We start from the raw sequence: 25,935 nt of genomic DNA on the forward strand, positions 1-25,935 counted from the left end.
TAGCCTAAAGGAGTCACATAAGAATCTAGCTGTGCTGCCTATAAATTAAAAAACAGACAAAAAGTAAAACATAATGGCCTGTAAACCACGTTTTTGTCTAAAATAGCAGTTCTTAATTTTTCTAAAACAAATTGCTTTCGAAAGCCATATGTGAAGCACCACCTGTAAGCACTGCACATGTGAATTGTCCTGCATCAGCTAAACTTTTGTTTGCCCTGTTAGGCTGGAATTCCACTGAGATTTTTTTTCAAAAACGCCGTAAAAAAAGCCAAGTTTACCGCACAGCGTTTTTTTTTTTAGCGAAAAAACGCCACGTCCAGATGTTAGCTGCAAGTCAATAGTAAACTGCAAAATGCCAGATCCACTTGGTGTTGTTCAGTTTGCCATTTTTTTTTAATCCTTTTGGCGTTTTTCAGCAATTTTGGGCTCAGAGGCTGGTTCTTCAAAACATCCAACAAAACCTAGATTGGTGTTTTTTCAAGCGTTTTTTAATTCTTTTTTGGACTTTAGCGATCCAAAGTGTGATGGAGATACTTTTTTTAATTAAAATTTCGTAGGGTACCATTAAATAAAAATTATAAAAAAGATACAGCAGTGATGGAAAAATTTGTATTTAACAAAATGTAATTTTTTATTACAAAATTTTTATTAATTTTTAAACAGGGATCAATTTATGTGGGTGAGTAAAGCACTAAAAATGTAGCCGACAATGATAAAAATGTAGTGTGTGTGTGTGTGTGTGTGTGTGTGTGTTTTTCACTTGTTTTTTCAGAAATGTTTAGGTAGTACTACTACTCACAGCATGGAACACACTGTTCCATGATGGGAGTAGTAGTACCTGTACTAATAGACAGATCACCTGTTGCGATCCTTCTGTATAATTTATAGATGCGGCCGGCCGCTCTTCTATGGTCCCATGCACTGCCGTATATATACACATATTCATATTTCCCGCAGAGAGCTGTGATTGGCCAGATGGTTCCAGCCAAAGGTGATTGGCCAGATGGTTCCAGCTATGACTAGGTGTATACCGTATATACGGTAGTGCAGGGGACTATAGAAGAGCGCCGGCCGCATCTATACATTATACAGGAAGATCACAGCGGATATCAGTAGTGATACCCGCTGTGATGTGTTCTTAACTACAAGTACTACTACTCCCAACATACAGATGTCATCATGGCTGTGATCTGTCTATTAATGCAGGTACTACAGCTCCCAGCATGGAGCAGAGTGTGCTCCATGTTGGGAGTAGTAGTATCTGCAGGAAAGAACAGATCACAGCGGGTATCACTACTGACATCCCCTGTGATCGTCTTGTCTATAGCAGAGATGCAGAGCGGCAGTATACAGCGCTCGAATCTCTGCACTATACTCTGGCCGGCCACTCACTTATTCATATTTCCCTCAGAGCTGTGATTGGCTGCAACTATCCGGCCAGTCACCACTCTGGGCGGGAAATATGAATGAATGATGTGAATTTCTATTCACATTACTGGCCGGAGTACAGAGCAGAGATGTGAGTGCTGTATAGAGCTGCTCCACATCTCTGCTATATTATGGATGATCGCATTGGGTGTCAGACTGACACCTGGAGCGATATGTCTATTATAACAGGTACTACTACTCCCAGCATGGAACAGTGTGTTCCATGCTGGGAGTAGTAGTAGTACTACATAAAAAAAATTTGAAAAAAAGAGAAAAAGAAGTTACACACACACACATTTATTTTTTTTTGGTACCCAACCAATTTTGTACAAAAAACGCCAAAGGGGCCAAAAAAGGCAAATTCCACACAAAGGTAAAAATGTCAGAAAAACGTCAAAACGCAGGGAGAAACAGTGGCAGTTTTTCTGGCATTTTTTATGGCGTTTTTAAGCAAAAAAAAAAAAAAACGCAGGGCAAAAACCTCAGTGGAATTCTAGCCTTATACTTACTCCAGTGACATAAATAAATACTTATGCAAAAATCAAGTCATGTTCACATACTACGCATCTACTATTTAATTAAACAGTGCAATATAATTCCTTGGGTTATACTGTCACTCCTACTGATGGACCTAAATCTCTGCAGATCCCCAGAGCTGAGTTAGAACGGGAGAAAATTGCAAAATCTTTTTCTTATTTTCTTCAATCACGGCACGAAGATAACCATTAAACAAAATTCCATTCTGTGAGCATGCTAGAGAGTCTTTCATCTTGGCTCATCGCTTTTATTCCCTACATGTGCCTGGAAACAGACTGAGCAGGACCACACAGCTCGGCAGACTTTCTCTCTTTTGCCTCTGCTGCTATCAAAGCAAAGCGATTAACTCATTGATGTCTGAGTGGTTTCTATAAGACAGAGGTCAGAGCTGAACATTGTACAAGGTCACAGCCATTTAATTAGCCTTTTATACCTTTAAACAGCACCTAGTTTTCCATGCAGTGTAGAATATTTTGTAATTTTACTGTAGATACAGGAAATCCAATCAACGCTTGAATTCCTCCGACTTATATAAGAGTTCCCTTTACCTCTACTGGTGATAGGTCCACAGGGCAACTAAGCCAAGACAAAGCAATGTTTATGATCTAACTACACGAATGACAAGGAAATGAATTGGACTATTGTGCTTGAAAACCACATGCTGATGTATTCATTGGTAACATGCCAATGTTACCAATAAATACCAGTTTATATGCAGGAATATTATCACCATACGTAATACCATCATACTGTTACTGACCACATTCTGTATACTGAAACTAATGTTACCAATAATACTAGCATACAAGAAGAAAATACAACCCCCCCCCCCCCCCACACAAGTCTATGATTGGAGTCAGTGGGGGAGATTTATCAAAGGATTTAGACTGGTTTTTCCTGTCTAAATTTGTCGCACAGAAAGTCGCAGTCTAAATATGTGCGACTTTTCTGCGACTTTTGCTCTAGAGGAGTTTTAGAACATGATGCATGCAAGTCTATTTTAGACAAAAATGCATTGGAAAATGCATTGGTGCTGAATTTATCAAGTGTGACTTTTGTGCGACAAGTCGCATCTGCCCAAAATACGGTGTAATGTCAGACAATGTTGGAGCAGGTCTAAATGCAGTTTAAGCTGTAGACCCTGAAGTCTGAGCACAGAATTTATCAAGGGCTGTGAGACCTTTGATAAATTAGGAGCACAATAGAGAGGAGACTACCGCATACGCTGGTCTATAAGCATACCCAGAATAGACTAGATTAGTAAATGTCCCCCATTGACTTTGCTTTTTCTTCTCCATTTAGCCCAGGCCATCATAAAGACTTCTGCTAGTATGACTTGCCAGACAGACTTGCCTCTTCACACAGCCTACCAGACAAAAATTTTTAGGCTCCTCGTTTTACCAGCATTTATATTATGGTAAAATAAAGTAATATTGTCCCTCTTGGAGTTACACATAGTAGAATGGGTAGATATGTGGCCTGTAGATAGGTCCCCATGTAAATAGTTACCCCCTATAAGTAGTAGATAGTTGTCCCCTGTAGGTAGGTTCACCTGTGGATAGTTGGCCCCTGGAAGTAGTAGACAGTTGCCCCCTATAGATAGTAGCCCCCTGTAGGCAGTAGCAGCTCCTTATAAGTAGTAAATATTTGCCAGCTGTAGGTAGCAGCAGTTCCCTATAAGTAGTAGATTGCTGCCCACTGTAGGTAGTAGCAGCTTCTTATAAGTAGCAGATAGTTGCTTCCCTGTAGGTAGTAGCAGCCCCCTATGAGTAGTAGATGGTTGTCCTCTGTAGGTAGGTCCCCCTGTATATAGTGTAGTAGCAGCAACCTGTGTATAATAGCAGTCCCCTGCTATATAGTAGCATCCCCAGCCCCCTTTAGGTACTACCAGCTCCTCTGTAGGTAGTGGCAGCCCCCTTTAGATAGTTGCAACCCCCTGTAGGCAGTAGTATTCCCTCTTTAGGTAGTAGCTGCCCCCTTGTAGCTAGTGGCAGCCCCCCTCTGTTGGATATAACAGCCCACTTGTAGGTAGTGACAGTCTCCCTGTAAGTAATAGCAGCCTCCCTGTAGGTAGTGGCAGCCCCCTGTAGATAGTGACAGCCCCTGTAGGTAATAGCAGCCACCCTTGTAGGCAATGGCAGCTCTCTTGTAGGGAATAGCAGCCCCTTTGTAAGTAGTGGCAACCCTCCCCCCTGTAGTGACAGCCCTCCTGTAGGTAATAGCAGCCCCCCTGTAGGTAGTGAAAGCTCCCCTGTAGGCAGTAACAGCCACCCACTTAGGTAGTGGCAGCCCCCTTGTGGGCAATCACCACTTATCTTTCTCTACTCTTTTCTTCCATCGTATGAAGACATCACTCATCTGTGCCACATGGCAGAAGAAGGGATGTTTGGCCTGTCCACATAACACAGACGGGTGGCCACAAGAATGACTGACAGGGACATATTTTACAGCCAAGAGCCAACATTTAAATGTAAGCACATCATTATGGTTAAATATGTCCCACCCCTGAATCTTCAGTCGGACAGCCCAAAGTGCCAGATGGCCTGTTCGGGCATGGGCTTCATCAAGTTTTCATTGTAGAATAGTGTAGTCTGCACAGTTCTCTCAGGATCCACTAGGATCTGCTGCAACATGGATCATAACAGATCCATCATATTTATAATAGATTTTGTAAAAAAAAAAATCTCCTTAATGCCAGTGTGAATAGAATTTTAAAGAACAAAGTACAATGGGCTGTGTAAATTCATATCTAGATATATCTAAAGGCTTGAAAAGCAAAGATGTATGTGGCTTTCATTTTTAAGCAGAATGTATTTACTTTTCCCTAAAACAATCCCTTTAATATACATTTTTGGAATTATACCTATTTATGGGAAAATTGGGAGACAATCAATACAGAAACCATTAGAAGTTGCAACGAGTTTACCATCCAGGTTTAGCAGAACCCTGAAAAGAGAATGTTTATTTAGCAATAGGAAGTGTAACTAGACTTGCTTGTAAATAGACAGAACACTTTCTCAGAAATGGCTGAACGGAAAATTAAAAACATCTCAATAAAACATTTGTCCTACAGTTAAACATATTCCTACCTTCATCCATCACTTGTACAATTTCATCTATATGGTAGGGGTGAAGAGTCCATTGTAGAAACCACAACATCTAGGAAGGACATTTCTACCCAGAATACCCAGAAAATACAGGTAACTCTTAACACTATAAATGGGTATTTAGGTTAAACCCAGCTACAAATGCTATGTTTTTTATTAAATCCAAAAAATACAGGTAATTTGGCATTAAATGTCTATTCTACATTTACTTTTAAACCTAGCCAGGCTTAGCTCACATGAACTTGGCAATGGTGGTAATAGAAGCAGAAGAGATTAGGAACACATAGCGTTTTGGCATCTGAATAAATGGAAGAAACACTAAGAACACGAAGATAATGTCAGGGTGGACCAGGATACATAGTAGCTATCACATGACCCAGGTTATCAAAGCATTGCTTGCACTATATATATATATATATATATATATATATATATATATATATACATATATATATATATATATAAAGAATATATATATATATATATATATATATATATATATATAAAGAGAAAGCCTGACTCACTGACTCATCAACGCCCAGCCTAAATCCTTGGACCTAGAAAGATGATTTTTTTCACAGGTGTTGTTTTTAAGACGCAGACGAGGAATAAGAAAGGATTTTTTGAAATTCAACCCTTAAGGGGGTGAAAAAGGGGTTGAAAGTTTGTATGGAAGTCCGTCATTTTTGAAGCTAGAAGCTGTATGTGTGTATGTTCCAGCATCACGTCCAAACGGCTAAAGATATTAACATGAATCTTGGCACACAAGTTACTTATATGTCAACAACAAACATAGGATAGGTAATTTAACCCTTACTCACCCCCATTTGCCAGAAATGTATGTTCCCACATAACTTCCGTACGGCTAGAGATATTTCAATACCTGATACACATATTACGGGTTGGGATATGAGGTCGGGATAGGAGGTTGGGATAGGAGGACAGGATATCAGGACGGGATAGGAGGTCGGGATAGGTAGTCGGGATAAGAGGTCGGGATAGAAGGTCGACATAGGAGGTCGACATAGGAGAACGGGAAAGGAGGATGGGATAGGAGGTCGAGATATGAGGACGGGATAGGAGGTCGGGATAGGAGGATGGGATAGGAGGATGGGATAGGAGGTCAGGATAGGTCAGGATAGGAGGTTGGGATAGGAGGACGGGATAGGAGGATGGGATAGGTCAGGATAGGAGGTCGGGATAGGAGGTCGGGATAGAAGGTTTGAGATAGGAGGACAGGATAGAAGGACGGGATAGGAGGTCGAGATAGGAGGACGGGATAGGAGGTTGAAATAGGAGAACGGGAAAGGAGGATGGGATAGGAGGTCGGGATAGGAGGACAGGATAGAAGGTCGGGATAGGAGGTCGGGATATGTGGTTGGGATAGGAGGTCGAGAATGGAGGTCAAGATAGGAGGTCGAGACAGGACGGGATAGGAGTAGAGATGTCGCAAATTGTTCGCCGGCGAACAGTTCCCGGCAAATTTTGCATGTTCGCGTTCACATTGCCGGGCGAACATATGTGAAGTTCGATCCGCCCCCTATACTTTAACATTGCAGTAAACTTTGACCCTGTGAGTAAGAGTCAGCAGACACATTACAGCCAATCAGCATGGCACGGACGCCATTTTAGCCTTATTCAGCATGCTGCAGGCTTAGGAAGTGGAGGGTTAGAGAAGCTGCTCCTGCTGTATAGGGAAAGCGATAGCTAGGTTGCTGCTAGATGGTGTATTCAGGGTCCAGTTTACTCCTAAAGCACTAGTGTAATATCTGCTTTAAGGACAGCACCCAAAAAAGCCCTTTTTAGGGCTGAAAGATATCAGTCCTGGTTGGGAGGGAACCGCTGGTTAAAAGGGGTACTCCAGAATCAAACTTAAGTTCCTTCAAGCAACTAACTACTACAGTATTCAAAGGGCTGCAAGATATCAGTCCGTGTGTTTTGCAACAGCTGTAGGTACCCTGGTTGGGGACTACTGCTTAAAAGGGGAACTCCGCTGGCAAGCTTTTTTTCTTTAAAGCAACTAACTACTACAGTATTCAAAGGGCTGAAATATATCAGTCCGTGTGTTTCGCAACAGCTGGAGGCACCCTGGTTGGGGACCACTGCATAAAAGGGGAACACCGCTGGCAAGTTTTTTTGCTCATAGTTCACGTCACAGTTGCCATTTTTCCTGCCTGCAGGGCAAATTTTGTCAACCTAGTGCAAATCACATTAGGTGTGACAGTTGCACAAATTAAAAAAAATACCTTTTTTGGCTGTTAAATAAAATCAGCCGTCACTGTTGATCCATCAGATGAGTTATTTACACATCAGTTTGAAGACATGAGTGATGCACAACCATTATTGCCAGAGGATGTAGTTAACAGGGATATGTCTCAGTCAGGCAGCATTACACACATGGACGTACAGTGTGATGATGATGTTGTACCCGCTGCTGCTTGCTTTCTTGAGGTGTCAGATAGCGGTGAAGGTGTTGATGATGACGATGTGTCCGTGGATGCCACGTGGGTGCCCGCTAGAAGAGAAGAAGAGGGGGAAAGTTCAGATGGGGAGACAAAGAGGAGGAGGAGACGAGTTGGAAGCAGGGGGAGGTTGTCGCAAGGAGCTAGTGGCATAGTCAGACAGCATGCATCGGCACCCGAGGTCAACCAGATGGGACGCCAATCAACGCATGCTGTTGCCACCACCAGAATGCCGTCATCGCAGAGCTCAGCAGTGTGGAATTTTATTTGTGTGTCTGCCTCTGACAGCAGCGAGGCCATTTGCAACCTGTGCCAGAAGAAACTGAGTCATGGAAAGTCCAACACCCACCTAGGCACAACTGCTTTGCGAAGGCACATGATGTCACATCAAAAACGCCTATGGGATCAACACGTCAGTACAAGCAGCACACAAAGTCAAAGCCGCCATCCTCCTCCTGGTCCAGCATCTTCAGCCAGGTCAACCACTGCTGCCCTCCTTGCCCCCTCTCAACCATCTCTCAACCATCCGCCTCTCCGTCTCTCGCCTTGAGCAGTTCCTGCTCATCTGCCCACAGTCAGGTGTCTGTCAAGGAGATGTTTGAGTGCAAGAAGACAATGTATCAAAGTCACCCCCTAGCCCGGCGTCTGACAGCTGGCTTGTCGGAACTGCTAGCCCGCCAGCTTTTACCATACAAGCTGGTGGAGTCTGAGGCCTTTAAAAAATTTGCAGCCATTGGGACACCACAGTGGAAGGTACCCGGACGAAATTTTTTTGCACAAAAGGCAATCCCCAACCTTTACTCCATTGTGCAAAAGGAAATTATGGCATGTCTGGCACACAGTGTAGGGGCAAGGGTCCATCTGACCACTGATGCCTGGTCTGCAAAGCATGGTCAGGGCAGGTATATCACCTACACTGCTCATTGGGTAAACCTGGTGATGGCTGCCAAGCATGGAATGCGTGGCTCTGCAGAGGTGTTGGTGACACCGCCACGACTTGCAGGCAGGCCTGCTGCCACCTCCTCTACTCCTCCTACTCCATCCTCTTCCATAACATCCTCGGCCGAGTCCTCTTCCACTGCTGCGTCTTGCTCCACATCACCGGCACCCCCCCAGCTCCCCAGGTGCTATTCCACATCCCGGATACGGCAGTGTCACGCCATCTTGGGGTTGACTTGCCTCAAAGCGGAGAGTCACACCGCACCAGCGCTCCTGTCGGCCCTGAACACACAGGTGACCAGTGGCTGACTCCGCACCAACTGAAGATCGGCAAGGTGGTTTGTGACAACGGAACAAATTTGTTGGTGGCATTGTGCTTGGCACATGTGTGTAATCTGATTGTACAACGCTTTGTGCTCAAGTACCCAGGCTTACAGGATGTCCTGAAGCAGTCCAGGAAGGTGTGTGGCCATTTCAGGCGTTCCTACACGGCCATGGCACACTTGTCAGATATCCAGCGGCGAAACAACATGCCAGTGAGGCGCTTGATTTGCGACAGCCCGACACGTTGGAATTCAACACTCCTAATGTTCGACCGCCTGCTCCAACAAGAAAAAGCCGTCAACGAATATTTGTATGACCGGGGTGCTAGGACATCATCTGCGGAGCTGGGAATTTTTTTGCCACGTTACTGGAGGCTCATGCGCAATGCCTGTAGGCCCATGCATCCTTTTGAGGAGGTGACAAACCTGGTCAGTCGCACCGAAGGCACCATCAGCGACATCATACCGTTTGTTTTCTTCCTGGAGCGTGCCCTGCGAAGAGTGCTGGATCAGGCAGTAGATGAGCATGAAGAGGAAGAGTTGTGGATACCATCACCACCAGAAACAGCCTTTTCAGCATCACTTGCTGTACCTGCGGCAATGCTGGAAGAGGATTGTGAGGAAGAGGAGTCAGAGGAGGAATGTGGCTTTGAAGAGGAGGAGGAAGACCAACCACAGCAGGCATCCCAGGGTGCTCCTTGTCACCTATCTGGTTCCCGTGGTGTTGTACGTGGCTGGGGGGGAAGAAGATTATACCTTCCCTGACATCACTGAGGATGAGGAACGGGACATGAGTAGCTCGGCATCCGTCCTTGTGCAAATGGGGTCTTTCATGCTGTCGTGCCTGTTGATGGACCATCGTATAAAAAGGATGAAGGAGAACGACCTGTACTGGGTGTCCACGCTACTAGACCCCCGGTATAAACATAAAGTGCCTGACATGTTACCGCATTACAGCAAGGCGGAAAGAATTCAGCAGGTCCAAAATAAATTAAGAAGTATGCTGCACACAGCATATAAGGGTCATGTCACAGCACAACAGGGATCTAACAGGGGAAGAGGTGAAAGTAATCCTCCTCCTCCTCCCACGAACACGCCGGCACGGACAGGAAGCTGTACAGACATGTTGTTGATGGAGGACATGCGGAGCTTTTTAAGTCCTACGCATCGCCACAGCCCTTCGGGGTCCACCATCAGAAAACGACTTGACCGACAGGTAGCAGACTACCTGGCCTTAACCGCAGATATCGACACTCTGAGGAGTGATGAACCCCTTGACTACTGGGTGTGCCGGCTTGACCTGTGGCCTGAGCTATCCCAATTTGCGCTCGAACTTCTGGCCTGTCCCGCTTCAAGTGTCCTGTCAGAAAGGACCTTCAGTGCAGCAGGATGTATTGTCACTGAGAAGAGGAGTCGCCTTGGTCAAAAAAGTCTGGATTACCTCACCTTTCTTAAGATGAATGAGGGATGGATCCCGAAGGGACTGACACTGGGCGATACATTTGACTGAACAAGGCCTGATCAGATGACCTGCCTTGGCCTAAAAATGGTCCACACGCTGCTGTATTTGAACTCTGAATGCCGGATGACTTGCGTGACTTATCCGCCACCAACTAGGGTTCAAGCCGCAATGTTTTAGGGCACTTTCTGCCTGGCAAAACAAACAGAAATGTTTCAGGCCGCTGCTACAGCAGCGGCTGCGACAATACCAAATTTTCCAGCCAGGTGTACATGCCTAATTTTCTGGCCTCTGTTGCTGTACTTGTTATGGTGCTGCAATTTTTATGGCCACTGCTACAGCTGCGACAATACCAAATTTTCCTGCCAGGTGTACATGCCTAATTTTTCTGGCCTCTGCTGCTGCACTTGCTATGGTGCTGCAATTTTTCTGGCTGCTGCTACAGATGCTGCTGCGACAACACCCAATTTTTCATCCATGTGTACATGCCTAATTTTTCTGGCCTCTGCTGCTGCAATTGTTATGGTGCTGCAATTTTTATGGCCGCTGCTACAGAGCGGCTGCAGCAATACCATATTTTTCAGGCATGTGTACATGCCTAATTTTTCAGGTACTCTCTGCTGACATCTGTGTCCATTTTTGCAACCGTGGATATTAGATGTATGCTAAGGGTAGCATGGTGGCTCAGAGGTTAGCACTGCTGCCTTGCAGCGCTGGGGCCTTGTGTTCAAATCCCACTATGTGCTGCCTCAAGGGGGGCTCTAACTATGTGCTGCCTAATATGGGGGAAATCTTATGTGCTGCCTAAAGGGGAGCTCTAACTATGTGCGGCCTAACATGGGGGAATCTATGTGCTGCCTAAAGGGGGAATCTAACTATGTGATGCCTAAAGGGGGGATCTAACTATGTGCTGCCTAAAGGGAGGCTCTAACTATGTGCTGCCTAATATGGGGGAATCTATGTGCTGTCTAAAGGGGGGAATCTAACTATGTGATGCCTAAAGGGGGGCTCTATGTGCTGCCTAAAGGGGGCTAAAGCATGTTATTCCAAACCATTTAGGAATAATAGGTGATTTATGCCCTTTATGGATTAAAACCAGACTCTGCATCAACTATGTAATTTTCCATGGCAGTTTTGCCATGGATCCCACTCCGGCATGCCACAGTCCAGGTGTTAGTCCCCTTGAAACAACTTTTAAATCACTATTGTGGCCAGAAAGAGTCCCTGTGGGTTTTAAAATTCACCTTCCCATTGAAGTCAATGGCGGTTCGCCCAGTTCGCCGTTTCGTGAACTTTGGCGGACATCCGCGGATAGGAGGTCGGGATAGGAGGTCGATATAGGAGGTCGATATAGGAGGACGGGATAGGAGGATGGGATAGGAGGTCGGGATAGGAGGACGGCATAGGAGGTCGGGATAGGAGGACTAGATAGGAGGTAGGGATAGGAGGTCGTGATATGGGGTTGGGATATGACAACAAAATATGAGGATGGGATATGAAGTCAAAAGCTTCCTCCTTTATTGATTTTTCTCCCCAACAAGGATTAGGAAGGAAAAACTGGGCAACGTCGGGTACTCAGCTAGTGTGATATACAGCTTCCAGTCCAATCAGGAGACAGAACTGCATTGCCAATACCATTTTGGAGAGAGAAAGCTGAGAGAGGGCAAGAACTCATAATCCCAGAAAGCCTTCACAAATACAATAGAATTTGTGGCAAACTGTGCAAAGCATTGAGCAGTAGACTGACCTAAGACAGTGACCTCCTGTCACCTAAATTACCGTGACTAGATGTTGCACTAGAAATCTCAGCCAGCAGTGTCACTGCAGAATGAGCTCATAAAAGCTATCGCATTCCAAGCTGAGCACAGCATTGGGCAGTTGGCTTACTTCAGACAGTTGCCTTCTGTCACCTGCATTACTGTGTCCAATTGGTGTCCTGCCAATCCCAACAGTCTGACTGCAGAACAAGCCCATCAGATTACTATATCTAGCAAGCTGAGCAAAGCAGTGGTCTGACCAGTATTTAAACATACGCATTAAAAGCGTTGTAAACATGGAATAAGCATTTTAGGCCAAGTTACGTGTATTTTCTGTGTTAAATCAAAGATAGAGTAATTCTACCTGTGTAGAATTGAAAGTGTTGAGAACAAAGGTTGACTAGAAGATAAGTGACAAATCACCACAAAAACAGAAAAATAACCTCCAAATCTTTTTCACAAAACAAATTATGGAAAAGGAATTGTTGGACAGGGTAGAGGACAATGCACCCCTGTAAAGTCCTCTGTCAGTAAGAATGTTGGCGGAAGGATCAGCACCAGTACAGGTAGAAGCAGCAGCCAAGTGCATGGTGGTAGTAGTAGCAGCTATGTCAGCAAGCAAAAGTTCTCACTGTCTTTCAGGAGTTGTGTGGTTTCAGAAGATAGTATGGTCCTTTTTGACTTGATCGAGGTCTTCTTAGGAGGAGGAATAGTCTGAGACTATAATGTTGAATCAGGTGTCAGTGGATTTGTTATCATCAACAGTTACATGGATATGTCCTAAGGATAGTATTAGGAAGAGGAGGAGTTATGTAAGGACAGTCAGTCTTTGAAGTGTGTTGCAGAGGGGGTGGAGGTGGATGCAGTGGTTGAGCATAAAACTAGTGGGACTGGTGGTGGTAGGTGTTGTGGTGATACTGTAAGGAATCATAGTGGATATGGGGGAGCAAGGAGCCCATGATAATACATCAGAAGTTCATACTAAGAGAAGGGAGTGGTGAGGAGGAGTTTTACAATGATGACGTCAGCTGACCGGTTGGTATGATCAGTTCAGGGTACAGTCTTGTGGTGATGTAGTTATCTCTTTACAGTATCCTGCCATGTGGAAATTCTTTTCTATCTTACCAGATGAAAATCAGAGAAAACCAGCAAAAAAAAATCTCTGCCAAAAATTCAAAAGTAAGGTATAGCAAGAGTCCAAGTTTAGGAAATATGGCTCTACGTCAGCACACTGACCATCATAAGGCCTGGTTAGAAGTTTCACTAGTCTACCACTGCCTGCTATCTGTTGGTTACTACTAACACTAGTCCACTACTGCCTGCTGTCCCCTGTATACTACAACAACCACCAGTCCACAACCCTTGCCGCTGCTGCTACCGGCCAGACCTACACATACACAACCCTGGACTCCACAAAAAAAGGAAAAAAAATGTTTGGGCTATTTATACAAAAGCTATCTCTTTTTCACTATTGCAGGACACAAATCCTGTTGCAACTATAAAAAGGGAGAATTTTTGTAACGCTTGGAAACAGCCATTGTGTCTTCTTTATTTGGCAGCCACAAAATCTGTTGCAACTCCAAAAGAAGGAGATTTTTTTATAATTTTTTTAAACTTTTCAATGTTTACAAAAGTTATTTCTATAGTTATTTCTATTTACTATTTCTTCAGTATTTTGAGACACCGTCACCAATCCTCTTGTTCCAAAAAGGGTCCATTATTGGAACATTTGGATAAAACACTGTCTTCCGATACCTTCATGTGCATTTTAATACCAGCAGGCATCTGCCAACAAAAAGGGATACTTTATACACCTTTATTTTAGTGTTAAAAAAGCATACAAAATTCGCTAGTGCAGTGTGTTTTTAAACAGGTTGTTAGTAGCCATGTCGCTACTTGAAAGCTGGTAATTACTCACTGGTAATTCTGTTTCCACGAGCCATGAAAGCACCACCTGAGAGGGACTCCGCCCCAAGCGACAGGAAACCTTGGAAAATAAAAGGAAGTCCCTCCTCTTTGTTCTCAGTGGATTATAGAGACCTAGAAGAGCCTTCCTAATAATAATGATCATAACAAAAACAATAAAACTGAACAAAGGTATATATATATATATATATATATATATATATGTATATATAAAAAAAATGCTACACCCAAGTGATAATACGCCAGTGAAAAATTAATCGGAAAGAAAAGGGTGGGAATGCAGCGGTGCTGTCATGGCTCGTGGAAACAGAATTACCGGTGAATAATTACCGGCTTTCCCCATCGCCATGACAGCACCTCCTGAGAGAATACCAGAGACCAAGACTAAGGGTGGGATAACAGTTTGGAGAACCTTGCGACCAAAGTATAAATCAGAAAAGTTCCCAACATCCAACCTGTAGTGGCGACAAAAAGTGTGAGGAGACAACCAGGTGGCCGCCTTACAGATTCAGCCCAAGAGGATGCAACTGCACGGGTAGAGGGAGCCTTGACACCAACAGGAGGAGAAAGGCCACAGGAGACATAAGACAAACAAATAGCCTGCCTGATCCATCTAGCTATGGTGTCACCTCTAACACTGTTACCCCTATTCTGGCAGAGAATTGCACAAAGAGTCTTTTCAATTTCCTTAACTCCTTAGTTCTTTCTAAATAAGAAAGAACAAATCTTTTTACATCCAACATATGAGAAGAGACATATGAACGTTAGACAAAGATTACATTCATTGAGGTCTCAACGAGATGATCGAATGTAATCTTTTATCCTACCCCGATTACATTTTTTCCTTCCCATGGGTCCCTTCCAATCGTTCCATTGCACCAGCCCTGTTTCATTTAGGTGTATCTTTTCCTCCATCCCCAGGTCCTTTTTTCACATAGTCTCATCTCACTCTAACGTACCTGTCATACTTTTACCACACCCCGCCATGTCCTTTACCTTTTGCAATACTTTTATTTACATCTACACCTGCCATTCCTGTTTTTGCCTACTATGCACGTATACATCTATGCATGGATTCCCTGGATGCATATATATATATATATATATATATATATGTATGTATCCACCTATCTGTTATGCCTGTTATCGTTAAGTTATGCCCATTATGCTTACCGCTCAACATTATGCATATATATAGCTATGCATTTATTCCCCTATGTATATACATATGTATATACCGCTCTCTCTCTCTCTTTCTTTAATCAGCACACTTAAACTCCTGTTGCATATTACACCCATCTGTCTATATGTAGCACACTCCACCTATACTACATTTACTATACTTCATTTATTACTGATATCCTCCTATCCGGATTATCCTAGTGCATCACCCATTCGCCCCTTATACTTACTTAGACATCCCGTCCCCCATACTCTCATACAGCAGTCCATCCACATTTAATTCTCTCCACTTAGCCCCATCCACACTGCTCTGCTTCGCTACTTTTATTTATGCTCTATTATTTTTACTTTCCAGCAGCCTACAAGTGCGCATGACATCTGACAGCTCCAACAGAGCTTACCACCCCGCTCTATGAGTCTCCCCTATTTCCAGCGGTGCTATACGCAGCAGTGGACGCATCTCCATGACTGCGCGTCCTCACTGCGTGACGCGCGCCACTGCTGCTCTAGTGTCGCATTCCTGGTAACGGTCACTTCCGCCTTGCACTCTGGATACACAGTGGAGCTCTCCGGCCCGCTCAAAGATTTCAGATGTTCACTATTTTCCTTTTCCTTGCGAATTTCAGATATTCCTTCCACACAGAGCTATCTATTTAGGATTATATACTGTTTTATTCACATGTATGTTTATTTTTTGTTCTCTTTATTGCATTCTGCTATGTCCTGTACTTCCCTTTGGCCCCTCCCCATTAATTTGGGTGCCAAAGTCAAGCACATTTTAACCCTGGTTTGTCTCACTTTGTTTGTTACTGCTTTTTTTTTTCTCCAATCAATTGATCCAGCTTTGGTTGATACATCCTTCTCTGGCCTGGTCATTCCCATCTACACCAGACACCAGCAACGCCTTCTGCAAAGGGTATTTTGCTTCTATTGTTCCATGTACTTGATGGTAAGGTTGAGATGACAGAGTCAGACAAAACTTTGTTTTTGAGAATCAGCCTTTCAAATTCCATGCAGTTAGGTGCAGAGTGTGAGTATCTAAATGGAAGATTGGACACTGAAACAGAAGATCCAGTTGCTCTGGTTGGACCCAGGGGTCTGTCAGCGACATTTCTCGAAGGCAGGAAAACCATGCTCTGCGAGGCCAGAATGGAGCTATGAGAATAACCCTCACTCTGTCTTCTCGAATCTTTTAAAATACTCTCGGTATCAATGCTAGTGGAACGCATAGCTCAGACTCCACTTCCAATATTGGGACAGTGCATCCACTGCTGTAAGATTTTTGGATAGGGACAGGAACTGCTTTACTTGGCGATTCTCTCTGGTGGCAAAGAGATCTATCTGAGGATAGCCCCAAAGTGCACACATTTTCCTGAATATGTCCCGGTTTAGGCCCCATTCTCCCTGTGTAGACAATGCCTGCTCAGATAGTCTGCCCTGTTATTTAGGGAGCCCTTTAGATGGACTGCTGATATTGATTCTAGATGTTTTTCTACATAGGAAAGGACCTGGGAAGAAAGATACATTAGATGAGGGATCTAAGTTGTACCTTATCTATTTATAAGGGCCACAGCAGTTGAGTTATCTGAAAGAATTTTTACATTCTTCTGAATAATAGAGTGTTCGATTGTCTGTAAGGCACAAAGGACTGCAAACAATTCTTTATAATTAAAATATAATTTAAATAATTCTTTATAAATTATAATTAATCTTTATAATTGTAATTAAGTTTCCCAGGGCCCTTGAAAATTGTGGCTATTAACATGGGCTCCCAAACCCCATGGACAAGCATCAGTTGTAATAGTAGTGGGATGTATAATTCTCCAATCCAACCCTCTAGATACATTTTCCTTATTCTGCCACCAGAGAAGAGACATTAGGGTATCGGAAGACAGAATAAAACTCCTATCAAGATCTTCAGATGATCCATTCCAGACTTTTAAAAACTCAGCCTGAAGACAACGGGAATGAAACTGAACCCAGGGCATGGCAGGAATTGAGGCTGTAAATAAACCTAGTAGAGACATTCCTTTCCAGATGGTAATCTGAGGTGAACTTATAATATCCCCCACAAAACTTAAAAGTTTATCAATTTTACTCTGGGGAAGGAAGGATGTATTGTTACGCCGAGCGCTCCGGGTCCCCGCTCCTCCCCGGAGCGCTCGCTACACTCTCCTCACTGCAGCGCTCCGGTCAGATCCACTGACCCGGGGAGCTGCGATACCGCCTCCAGCCGGGATGCGATTCGCGATGCGGGTAGCGCCCGCTCGCGATGCGCACCCCGGCTCCCGTACCTGACTCGCTCTCCGTCTCTCCTGTCCCGGCGCGCGCGGCCCCGCTCCCTAGGGCGCGCGCGCGCCGGGTCTTTGCGATTTAAAGGGCCACTGCGCCGCTGATTGGCGCAGTGGTTCCAATTAGTGTGATCACCTGTGCACTTCCCTATATCACCTCACTTCCCCTGCACTTCCTTGCCGGATCTTGTTGCCATCGTGCCAGTGAAAGCGTTTCCTTGTGTGTTCCTAGCCTGTGTTCCAGACCTCCTGCCGTTGCCCCTGACTACGATCCTTGCTGCCTGCCCCGACCTTCTGCTACGTCCGACCTTGCTTCTGTCTACTCCCTTGTACCGCGCCTATCTTCAGCAGCCAGAGAGGTTGAGCCGTTGCTAGTGGATACGACCTGGTCACTACCGCCGCAGCAAGACCATCCCGCTTTGCGGCGGGCTCTGGTGAAAACCAGTAGTGACTTAGAACCGATCCACTAGCACGGTCCACGCCAATCCCTCTCTGGCACAGAGGATCCACTACCTGCCAGCCGGCATCGTGACAGTAGATCCGGCCATGGATCCCGCTGAAGTTCCTCTGCCAGTTGTCGCTGACCTCACCACGGTGGTCGCCCAGCAGTCACAACAGATAGCGCAACAAGGCCAACAGCTGTCTCAACTGACCGTTATGCTACAGCAGTTACTACCACAGCTTCAGCAATCATCTCCTCCGCCAGCTCCTGCACCTCCTCCGCAGCGAGTGGCCGCTTCTGGTCTACGACTATCCTTGCCGGATAAATTTGATGGGGACTCTAAGTTTTGCCGAGGCTTTCTTTCCCAATGTTCCCTGCACTTGGAGATGATGTCGGACCAGTTTCCCACTGAAAGGTCTAAGGTGGCTTTCGTAGTCAGCCTTCTGTCTGGAAAAGCCCTGTCTTGGGCCACACCGCTCTGGGACCGCAATGACCCCGTCACTGCCTCTGTACACTCCTTCTTCTCGGAAATTCGAAGTGTCTTTGAGGAACCTGCCCGAGCCTCTTCTGCTGAGACTGCCCTGTTGAACCTGGTCCAGGGTAATTCTTCCGTTGGCGAGTATGCCGTACAATTCCGTACTCTTGCTTCAGAATTATCCTGGAATAATGAGGCCCTCTGCGCGACCTTTAAAAAAGGCCTATCCAGCATTGACATGCGTTTTTCCGAAAGGCGTCAGGAGCTCCGCCAGGATATGGACTCTGTTCGCACGAGGCGTTTCTTCTCCCCGGCTCCTCTCTCCTCTGGTCCCCTGCAATCTGTTCCTGTGCCTCCCGCCGTGGAGGCTATGCAGGTCGACCGGTCTCGCCTGACACCTCAAGAGAGGACACGACGCCGCATGGAGAATCTCTGCCTGTACTGTGCTAGTACCGAACACTTCCTGAAGGATTGTCCTATCCGTCCTCCCCGCCTGGAAAGACGTACGCTGACTCCGCACAAAGGTGAGACAGTCCTTGATGTCTACTCTGCTTCTCCACGTCTTACTGTGCCTGTGCGGATATCTGCCTCTGCCTTCTCCTTCTCTACTATGGCCTTCCTGGACTCCGGATCTGCAGGAAATTTTATTTTGGCCTCTCTCGTCAACAGGTTCAACATCCCGGTGACCAGTCTCGCCAGACCCCTCTACATCAATTGTGTAAACAATGAAAGATTGGACTGTACCATACGTTTCCGCACGGAGCCCCTTCTAATGTGCATCGGATCTCATCACGAGAGGATTGAACTTTTGGTCCTCCCCAATTGCACTTCTGAAATTCTCCTTGGACTTCCCTGGCTTCAACTTCATTCCCCAACCCTGGATTGGTCCACTGGGGAGATCAAGAGTTGGGGGCCCTCTTGTTCCAAGGACTGCCTAAAACCGGTCCCCAGTAACCCTTGCCGTGACTCTGTGGTTCCTCCTGTAACCGGTCTCCCTAAGGCCTATATGGACTTTGCGGATGTTTTTTGCAAAAAACAAGCTGAGACTCTACCTCCTCACAGGCCTTATGATTGTCCTATCGACCTCCTCCCGGGCACTACTCCACCCCGGGGCAGAATTTATCCTCTGTCCGCCCCAGAGACTCTTGCCATGTCTGAATACGTCCAGGAAAATTTAAAAAAGGGCTTTATCCGTAAATCCTCCTCTCCTGCCGGAGCCGGATTTTTCTTTGTGTCCAAAAAAGATGGCTCTCTACGTCCTTGCATTGACTACCGCGGTCTTAATAAAATCACGGTTAAGAACCGCTACCCCCTACCCCTCATCTCTGAACTCTTTGATCGCCTCCAAGGTGCCCACATCTTTACCAAACTGGACTTAAGAGGTGCTTATAATCTCATCCGCATCAGAGAGGGGGATGAATGGAAAACGGCATTTAACACCAGAGATGGACACTTTGAGTATCTGGTCATGCCCTTTGGCCTGTGCAACGCCCCTGCCGTCTTCCAAGACTTTGTTAATGAAATTTTTCGTGATCTATTATACTCCTGTGTTGTTGTATATCTGGACGATATTCTGATTTTTTCTGCCAATCTAGAAGAACACCGCCAGCATGTCCGTATGGTTCTTCAGAGACTTCGTGACAATCAACTCTATGCCAAAATAGAGAAATGTCTGTTTGAATGCCAATCTCTTCCTTTCCTAGGATACTTGGTCTCTGGCCAGGGACTACAAATGGATCCAGACAAACTCTCTGCCGTCTTAGATTGGCCACGCCCCTCCGGACTCCGTGCTATCCAACGTTTTTTGGGGTTCGCCAATTATTACAGGCAATTTATTCCACATTTTTCTACCGTTGTGGCTCCTATCGTGGCTTTAACCAAAAAAAATGCCGATCCCAAGTCTTGTCTAAATTCTGGAGGGCTCTCTGTAAACAACTCAAGATTAAATTAAATTTTTCTTCTGCATATCATCCTCAATCCAATGGACAAGTAGAAAGAATTAACCAGGTCTTGGGTGATTATTTACGACATTTTGTTTCCTCCCGCCAGGATGACTGGGCAGATCTTCTACCATGGGCCGAATTCTCGTATAATTTCAGAGTCTCTGAATCTTCCTCCAAATCCCCATTTTTCGTGGTGTACGGCCGTCACCCTCTTCCCCCCCTCCCTACCCCCTTGCCCTCTGGTCTGCCCGCTGTGGATGAAATTTCTCGTGATCTTTCCATCATATGGAGAGAGACCCAAAATTCTCTCTTACAGGCTTCATCACGCATGAAGAAGTTCGCGGATAAAAAAGAAGAGCTCCTCCCATTTTTTCCCCTGGAGACAAGGTATGGCTCTCCGCTAAATATGTCCGCTTCCGTGTCCCTAGCTACAAGTTGGGACCACGCTATCTTGGTCCTTTCAAAATTTTGTGCCAGATTAATCCTGTCTCTTACAAACTTCTTCTTCCTCCTTCTCTTCGTATTCCTAATGCCTTTCACGTTTCTCTTCTTAAACCACTTATCATCAACCGTTTCTCTCCCAAATCTGTTCCTCCCACTCCTGTTTCCGGCTCCTCGGACATCTTCTCCGTCAAAGAGATTCTGGCATCCAAAAAGGTCAGAGGGAAAACCTTTTTTTTAGTGGATTGGGAGGGTTGTGGTCCAGAAGAGAGATCCTGGGAACCTGAGGACAATATCCTAGACAAAAGTTTGCTCCTCAGGTTCTCAGGCTCTAAGAAGAGGGGGAGACCCAAGGGGGGGGGGGTACTGTTACGCCGAGCGCTCCGGGTCCCCGCTCCTCCCCGGAGCGCTCGCTACACTCTCCTCACTGCAGCGCTCCGGTCAGATCCACTGACCCGGGGCGCTGCGATACCGCCTCCAGCCGGGATGCGATTCGCGATGCGGGTAGCGCCCGCTCGCGATGCGCACCCCGGCTCCCGTACCTGACTCGCTCTCCGTCTCTCCTGTCCCGGCGCGCGCGGCCCCGCTCCCTAGGGCGCGCGCGCGCCGGGTCTTTGCGATTTAAAGGGCCACTGCGCCGCTGATTGGCGCAGTGGTTCCAATTAGTGTGATCACCTGTGCACTTCCCTATATCACCTCACTTCCCCTGCACTTCCTTGCCGGATCTTGTTGCCATCGTGCCAGTGAAAGCGTTTCCTTGTGTGTTCCTAGCCTGTGTTCCAGACCTCCTGCCGTTGCCCCTGACTACGATCCTTGCTGCCTGCCCCGACCTTCTGCTACGTCCGACCTTGCTTCTGTCTACTCCCTTGTACCGCGCCTATCTTCAGCAGCCAGAGAGGTTGAGCCGTTGCTAGTGGATACGACCTGGTCACTACCGCCGCAGCAAGACCATCCCGCTTTGCGGCGGGCTCTGGTGAAAACCAGTAGTGACTTAGAACCGATCCACTAGCACGGTCCACGCCAATCCCTCTCTGGCACAGAGGATCCACTACCTGCCAGCCGGCATCGTGACATGTATCTTGTATAGAATCAAGAATAATACCTAAAAATACTTTTTGCTGTGTTGAAGATGGGGTTGACTTCTCCCAATAGAATATGTAAAGCGCGAGAAACAAAAGACTGTACCTTTGAGGCTGAGCCCGCCACCAGGAGAAACTCGTCCAGATATGGGATGAATATTTTTTCTTCTTCCCTTATGTGGGCTGCCATTTCCGACACGACTTTTGTGAAAATCCTTGGTGCTACTGAGATCCCAAAAGGAAGGGCACAAAACTGAACATGAATTAGGCGAGAGTTCAGGTGTACAGCAATTCTTAAAGGGTAGATCCCACCATCTTTTTTTTTTTTTCTGTCCCTGTCTATTGCCCATCTATCCCTAACCCCCTCCCTGCTTAAAATTTTTTTTTTTACTATATTAAAAATACCTTTTTGTCTGCCTGGTAGTGTGCTCACTACCAGGCAGACTTCCCCAGCAGGCACCACGTCACTGATGCCTGCTGGGGGGGACTTCCGCCCTTACTTAATCTATACAGGGTGCCTCCAGCTGTTTCACCACTACAACTCCCAGCTTGCCCTGACATCTATTGGCTGTCAGGGCATGCTGGGTGTTGCAGTGGTAAAACAGCTGGAGGCACCCCGTGTTGAAAACAATAAATGCTGCAGCGCATCCCCCCCCCCCCCCCGTGTTGAAAACAATAAATGCTGGCGAACTACCCCGTTCCCTGCCCCCCGTTGTTAAAACCCCGAGCCCCGCTCTCCCCCAACCCCCGTTTACAATCATGATCCCCGCTCTATTATTCCATACTTACATACTGCAGAGTCCGGCAGCGGCGTGCAGGGGCGGCAGCAGCAGCGGATTCATGTGCGGGAGGCGGGGCCAGCGTGTCAGGCCAGGGAGCCAATGTGCTCGCTCTCACCTGTCTGATAGGCAGGGAGTGAGCGCAGGCTGAATGAAAAAGGACCGATGCCAGGCCGCATCAGTCCTTTTTCAGGCGTGACGTCATGCCAGCCTGCAGTCGGCCACTAGGAGGGAGACCCCTAGTGGCCAGTTTTCAAACATAAATTAGAACATGTTAATAAAAATAAAAAAATAAAAAAATATATTAGAGATATGTTGTAGTACATATGTACTACAACATATCAAAAAATAATGTTGATGACAGTGCCCATTTAAGTATTTTTGGAAGTCCGGATGTATAGGTATGTGAAAATAGGCGTCCTTTAAGTCCGGTGAGGCCATGAAAAAATTTTTGTAAGTAAGTTCCCTGTTGACTTCAAAGTTTCCATTTTGAATCTTTGGTATTTTTTGGTATTTGTTTAGGGGTTTTAGATTTATTATTACCAGAAAGGTGTTGTTGTTTTTTTATTTATTTTTTTTACAAGGAATGGTGTGGAATAAAATCCCTGATTTTTCTGACCTGAGGGTACCTGTACTAGAACCCCTTATTTTGATTAACAGAAGAACTTCTTGTTGTAAATAAATTTGGCCTACTGACCCCAGAGGATTTCTGGTTATTACAAAGCAAGTGGGTGGAGGACCGCAGAACTCCCAACGCAAACCGTTCTGAATGATGTCCAGAAGCTGAGAACTGCCTGCTATTTTTTTCACCAGTGAGTCTACCACCCACTCGCAGGACCCCGTCATTGGGACCCTGGCTTTTTAGAGGAGGTTTGGGGCTAATTGAACATGAGGCCACAATTTTTCTTAGAGAATTTCATATGCCCAGATTGGCTTCTCCCTCTATTCTGGCCTCCACCCCTACCCCTAGACCAGGGGTCTGCAACCTTTAAGACAAAAAGAGCCACTTGGACCCGTTTCCGAAGAAAAAAAAAAACGTGAGCCGCAAAACCATTGCGACATTGAAAACAAATCTAACACTGCATATATTGTTTCTTACCTTAATGCTATATATACACAGGATCATGCAGTAAGCTGTCAATCTGAAGAAAAAAAGAAAAGGACTTTCACTTAACAATATGAAATTCAGAAATTTTTCTTTTCTTGCCTTTATCCATGACTGGCCTACAGGGGTCCAAAACAGTGGCGTAATTAGAAATTATAGCAAAATTTGCTTGCCCAATAATCAATGCCCCAAAATGCCATAGAAAATTCATCAGGGCCCCAGTGTACCATAAATCATAATCATAATTTTTTTGGGCCAAGGCCTGGGGTGTGCTTTTTTTGGGCCCAGGCCTGGGGTGGGTTTTTTTTGGGCCCAGGCCTCTGGTGGGCTTTTTTTGGGCCCAGGCCTGGGGTGGGCTGGGGAGAGGGGGGTTAATGCACTGGGGAGAGGGGGGTTAATGCTGCCGCAGGGTGAGGGGTTAATGCTACCACTGCCATGGGGTGAGGGGTAACTTAACCCCTCACCCCATGGCAGCGGCAGCGTTAACCTCTCACCCCGCGGCAGCGATAATGCTGCCATGGGGTGAGGGGTTAAGTTACCCCTCACCCCATGGCAGCGGTAGTGTTAACCCCTCACCCCGCGGCAGCATTAAAGCTGCCGCGGGGTGAGAGGTTAACGCCCCGCTGTCAAGTGAGTAATGTACTTTACATACTCACCAGCTCCTCTCGTGGCGTCTTCCTCTCCCGGCGGCGCTCCTCAACTGAGGTGCAGGCCGGCGACGTCACTGTCATGTGAAGTTACATTGTCACATGACAGTGAGGATCCGCGCGGCCCCAGAAGAAGAGACTCCGCTCCGATGGCACCAGGGCAGGTAAGTAAACCGACGACGCCGTGACGGCGGCTCACAGGCTCAGATCATTCCGAGACACTGCACTGTCCCGGAATGAGGGTGACCGGGACCCGGGACAGACTCGCAGAGCTGCGGCAAAGGAGTAAAAGAGCCGCATGTGGCACCGGAGCCTCGGGTTGCAGACCCCTGCCCTAGACCTAAAGGACTGGTTACGTCAGGACCCAAAGGCAAAGGGAAATCCCCTTCTTTTTATCATTTACTTTCTCAAGCAAATCAGATTGGACAGATTAAAATAAATGCTCCCCTTCACAGGGGATAGCGAATAATTTGTTTTTTGAGGAGACCTCACCTGGCCAATATTTTAACCACAACACCCTTCTAGTTGAATTTGATAGGGCCCCAGCAAGAGCAGATAATCTTAGGGTGTCTGAGGTGGAGTCTGCCAAGAAGGCTACCCCCTTACAGATAGTGGGAATGGAGTATAAGAGCTGTTCCCGTGGTACATTATTTTGAATGTTAGATGTTGACTGATCTAACCAAAGTAAAATAGATCTATCAACAGAAGTTCCTGCAACATTAGGCTTTAAAGCTGCCCCTGAGGCTTCCCGTGTTCTTTTAAGAAACAAATCAATTGTTTTATCCATTGGATCCTTAAAGGGGTACTCCGCCATTGGCAACTTATCCCCTATCCAAAGGATAGGGGATAAGATGTCAGATCGCCAGGGTCCCGCTGCTGGGGACCCCGGGGATCGCAGCTGCGGCACCCCGCCATCATTACTGCACAGAGCGAGTTCGCTCTGTGCGTAATGAAGGGCAATACAGGGGCCGGAGCAGCGTGACGTCATGGCTCCGCCCCTCATGACATCACAGCCCGTCCCCTTAATGCAAACCTATGGCAGGGGGCGTGACGACCGCCACGCCCCTCCCATAGACTTGTATTGACGGGGGCGGGCCGTGATGTCACAAGGGGCAGAGCCGTGACGTAACGATGCTCCGGCCCCTGTTTTGCCCGTCATTACGTGCAGAGCGATCTCGCTCTGTGCAGTAATGATAGTGGGGTGCTGCAGCAGTGATCCCCGGGGTCCCCAGCAGCCGGACCCCGGCGATCTGACATCTTATCCCCTATCCTTTGGATAGGGGATAAGATGTCTAGGGGCGGAGTACCCCTTTAAGGATCCCGAGGTCTTCAAATGGAAGAGATCCCTTTCTGGAGATTTTGGAAATAGACACATACATTTTTGGAGGATGATCCCAAGTCTTGGTTTCTGTGTCAGCAAAAGGATATTTTCTTTTAATAGCTTTAGGTATGAAAGTCTTTTTATCAGGGATCTCCAATTCCTTAAGAATAACTTTACAAATAATTTTGTGTATAGGAAATACTCTATGCTTTTTTGAGTCAAGACCCTCACACATAAGGGCCCTGATTTACTAATAGTTGAGTGTAGGCTTTGTTGTGTTTTTTGCTGTTCC

General features: G+C 46.2%; 1 protein-coding gene across 6 annotated transcripts in view; it reads right to left on the bottom strand.

The window, feature by feature from the left end:
- Nucleotides 1-25,935, bottom strand: part of LOC130356858 (cyclic AMP receptor-like protein A) — a 738,932-nt gene that overhangs the window by 12,364 nt on the left and 700,633 nt on the right. Inside the window, exon 13 of one of the 6 annotated variants that reach the window (XM_056558912.1) lies at nt 23,670-23,712. The exons of the other annotated variants lie outside the window; for them this stretch is intronic. Coding sequence (XP_056414887.1) covers nt 23,677-23,712 — 36 coding nt within the window. The 3' untranslated portion in view covers nt 23,670-23,676. The remainder of the gene's footprint in view (nt 1-23,669; nt 23,713-25,935) is intronic. 6 annotated transcript variants of the gene reach the window in all.

Source organism: Hyla sarda, chromosome 2 (assembly GCF_029499605.1).
Source record: "Hyla sarda isolate aHylSar1 chromosome 2, aHylSar1.hap1, whole genome shotgun sequence".
NCBI classification, from domain to species: Eukaryota; Metazoa; Chordata; class Amphibia; order Anura; family Hylidae; genus Hyla; species Hyla sarda.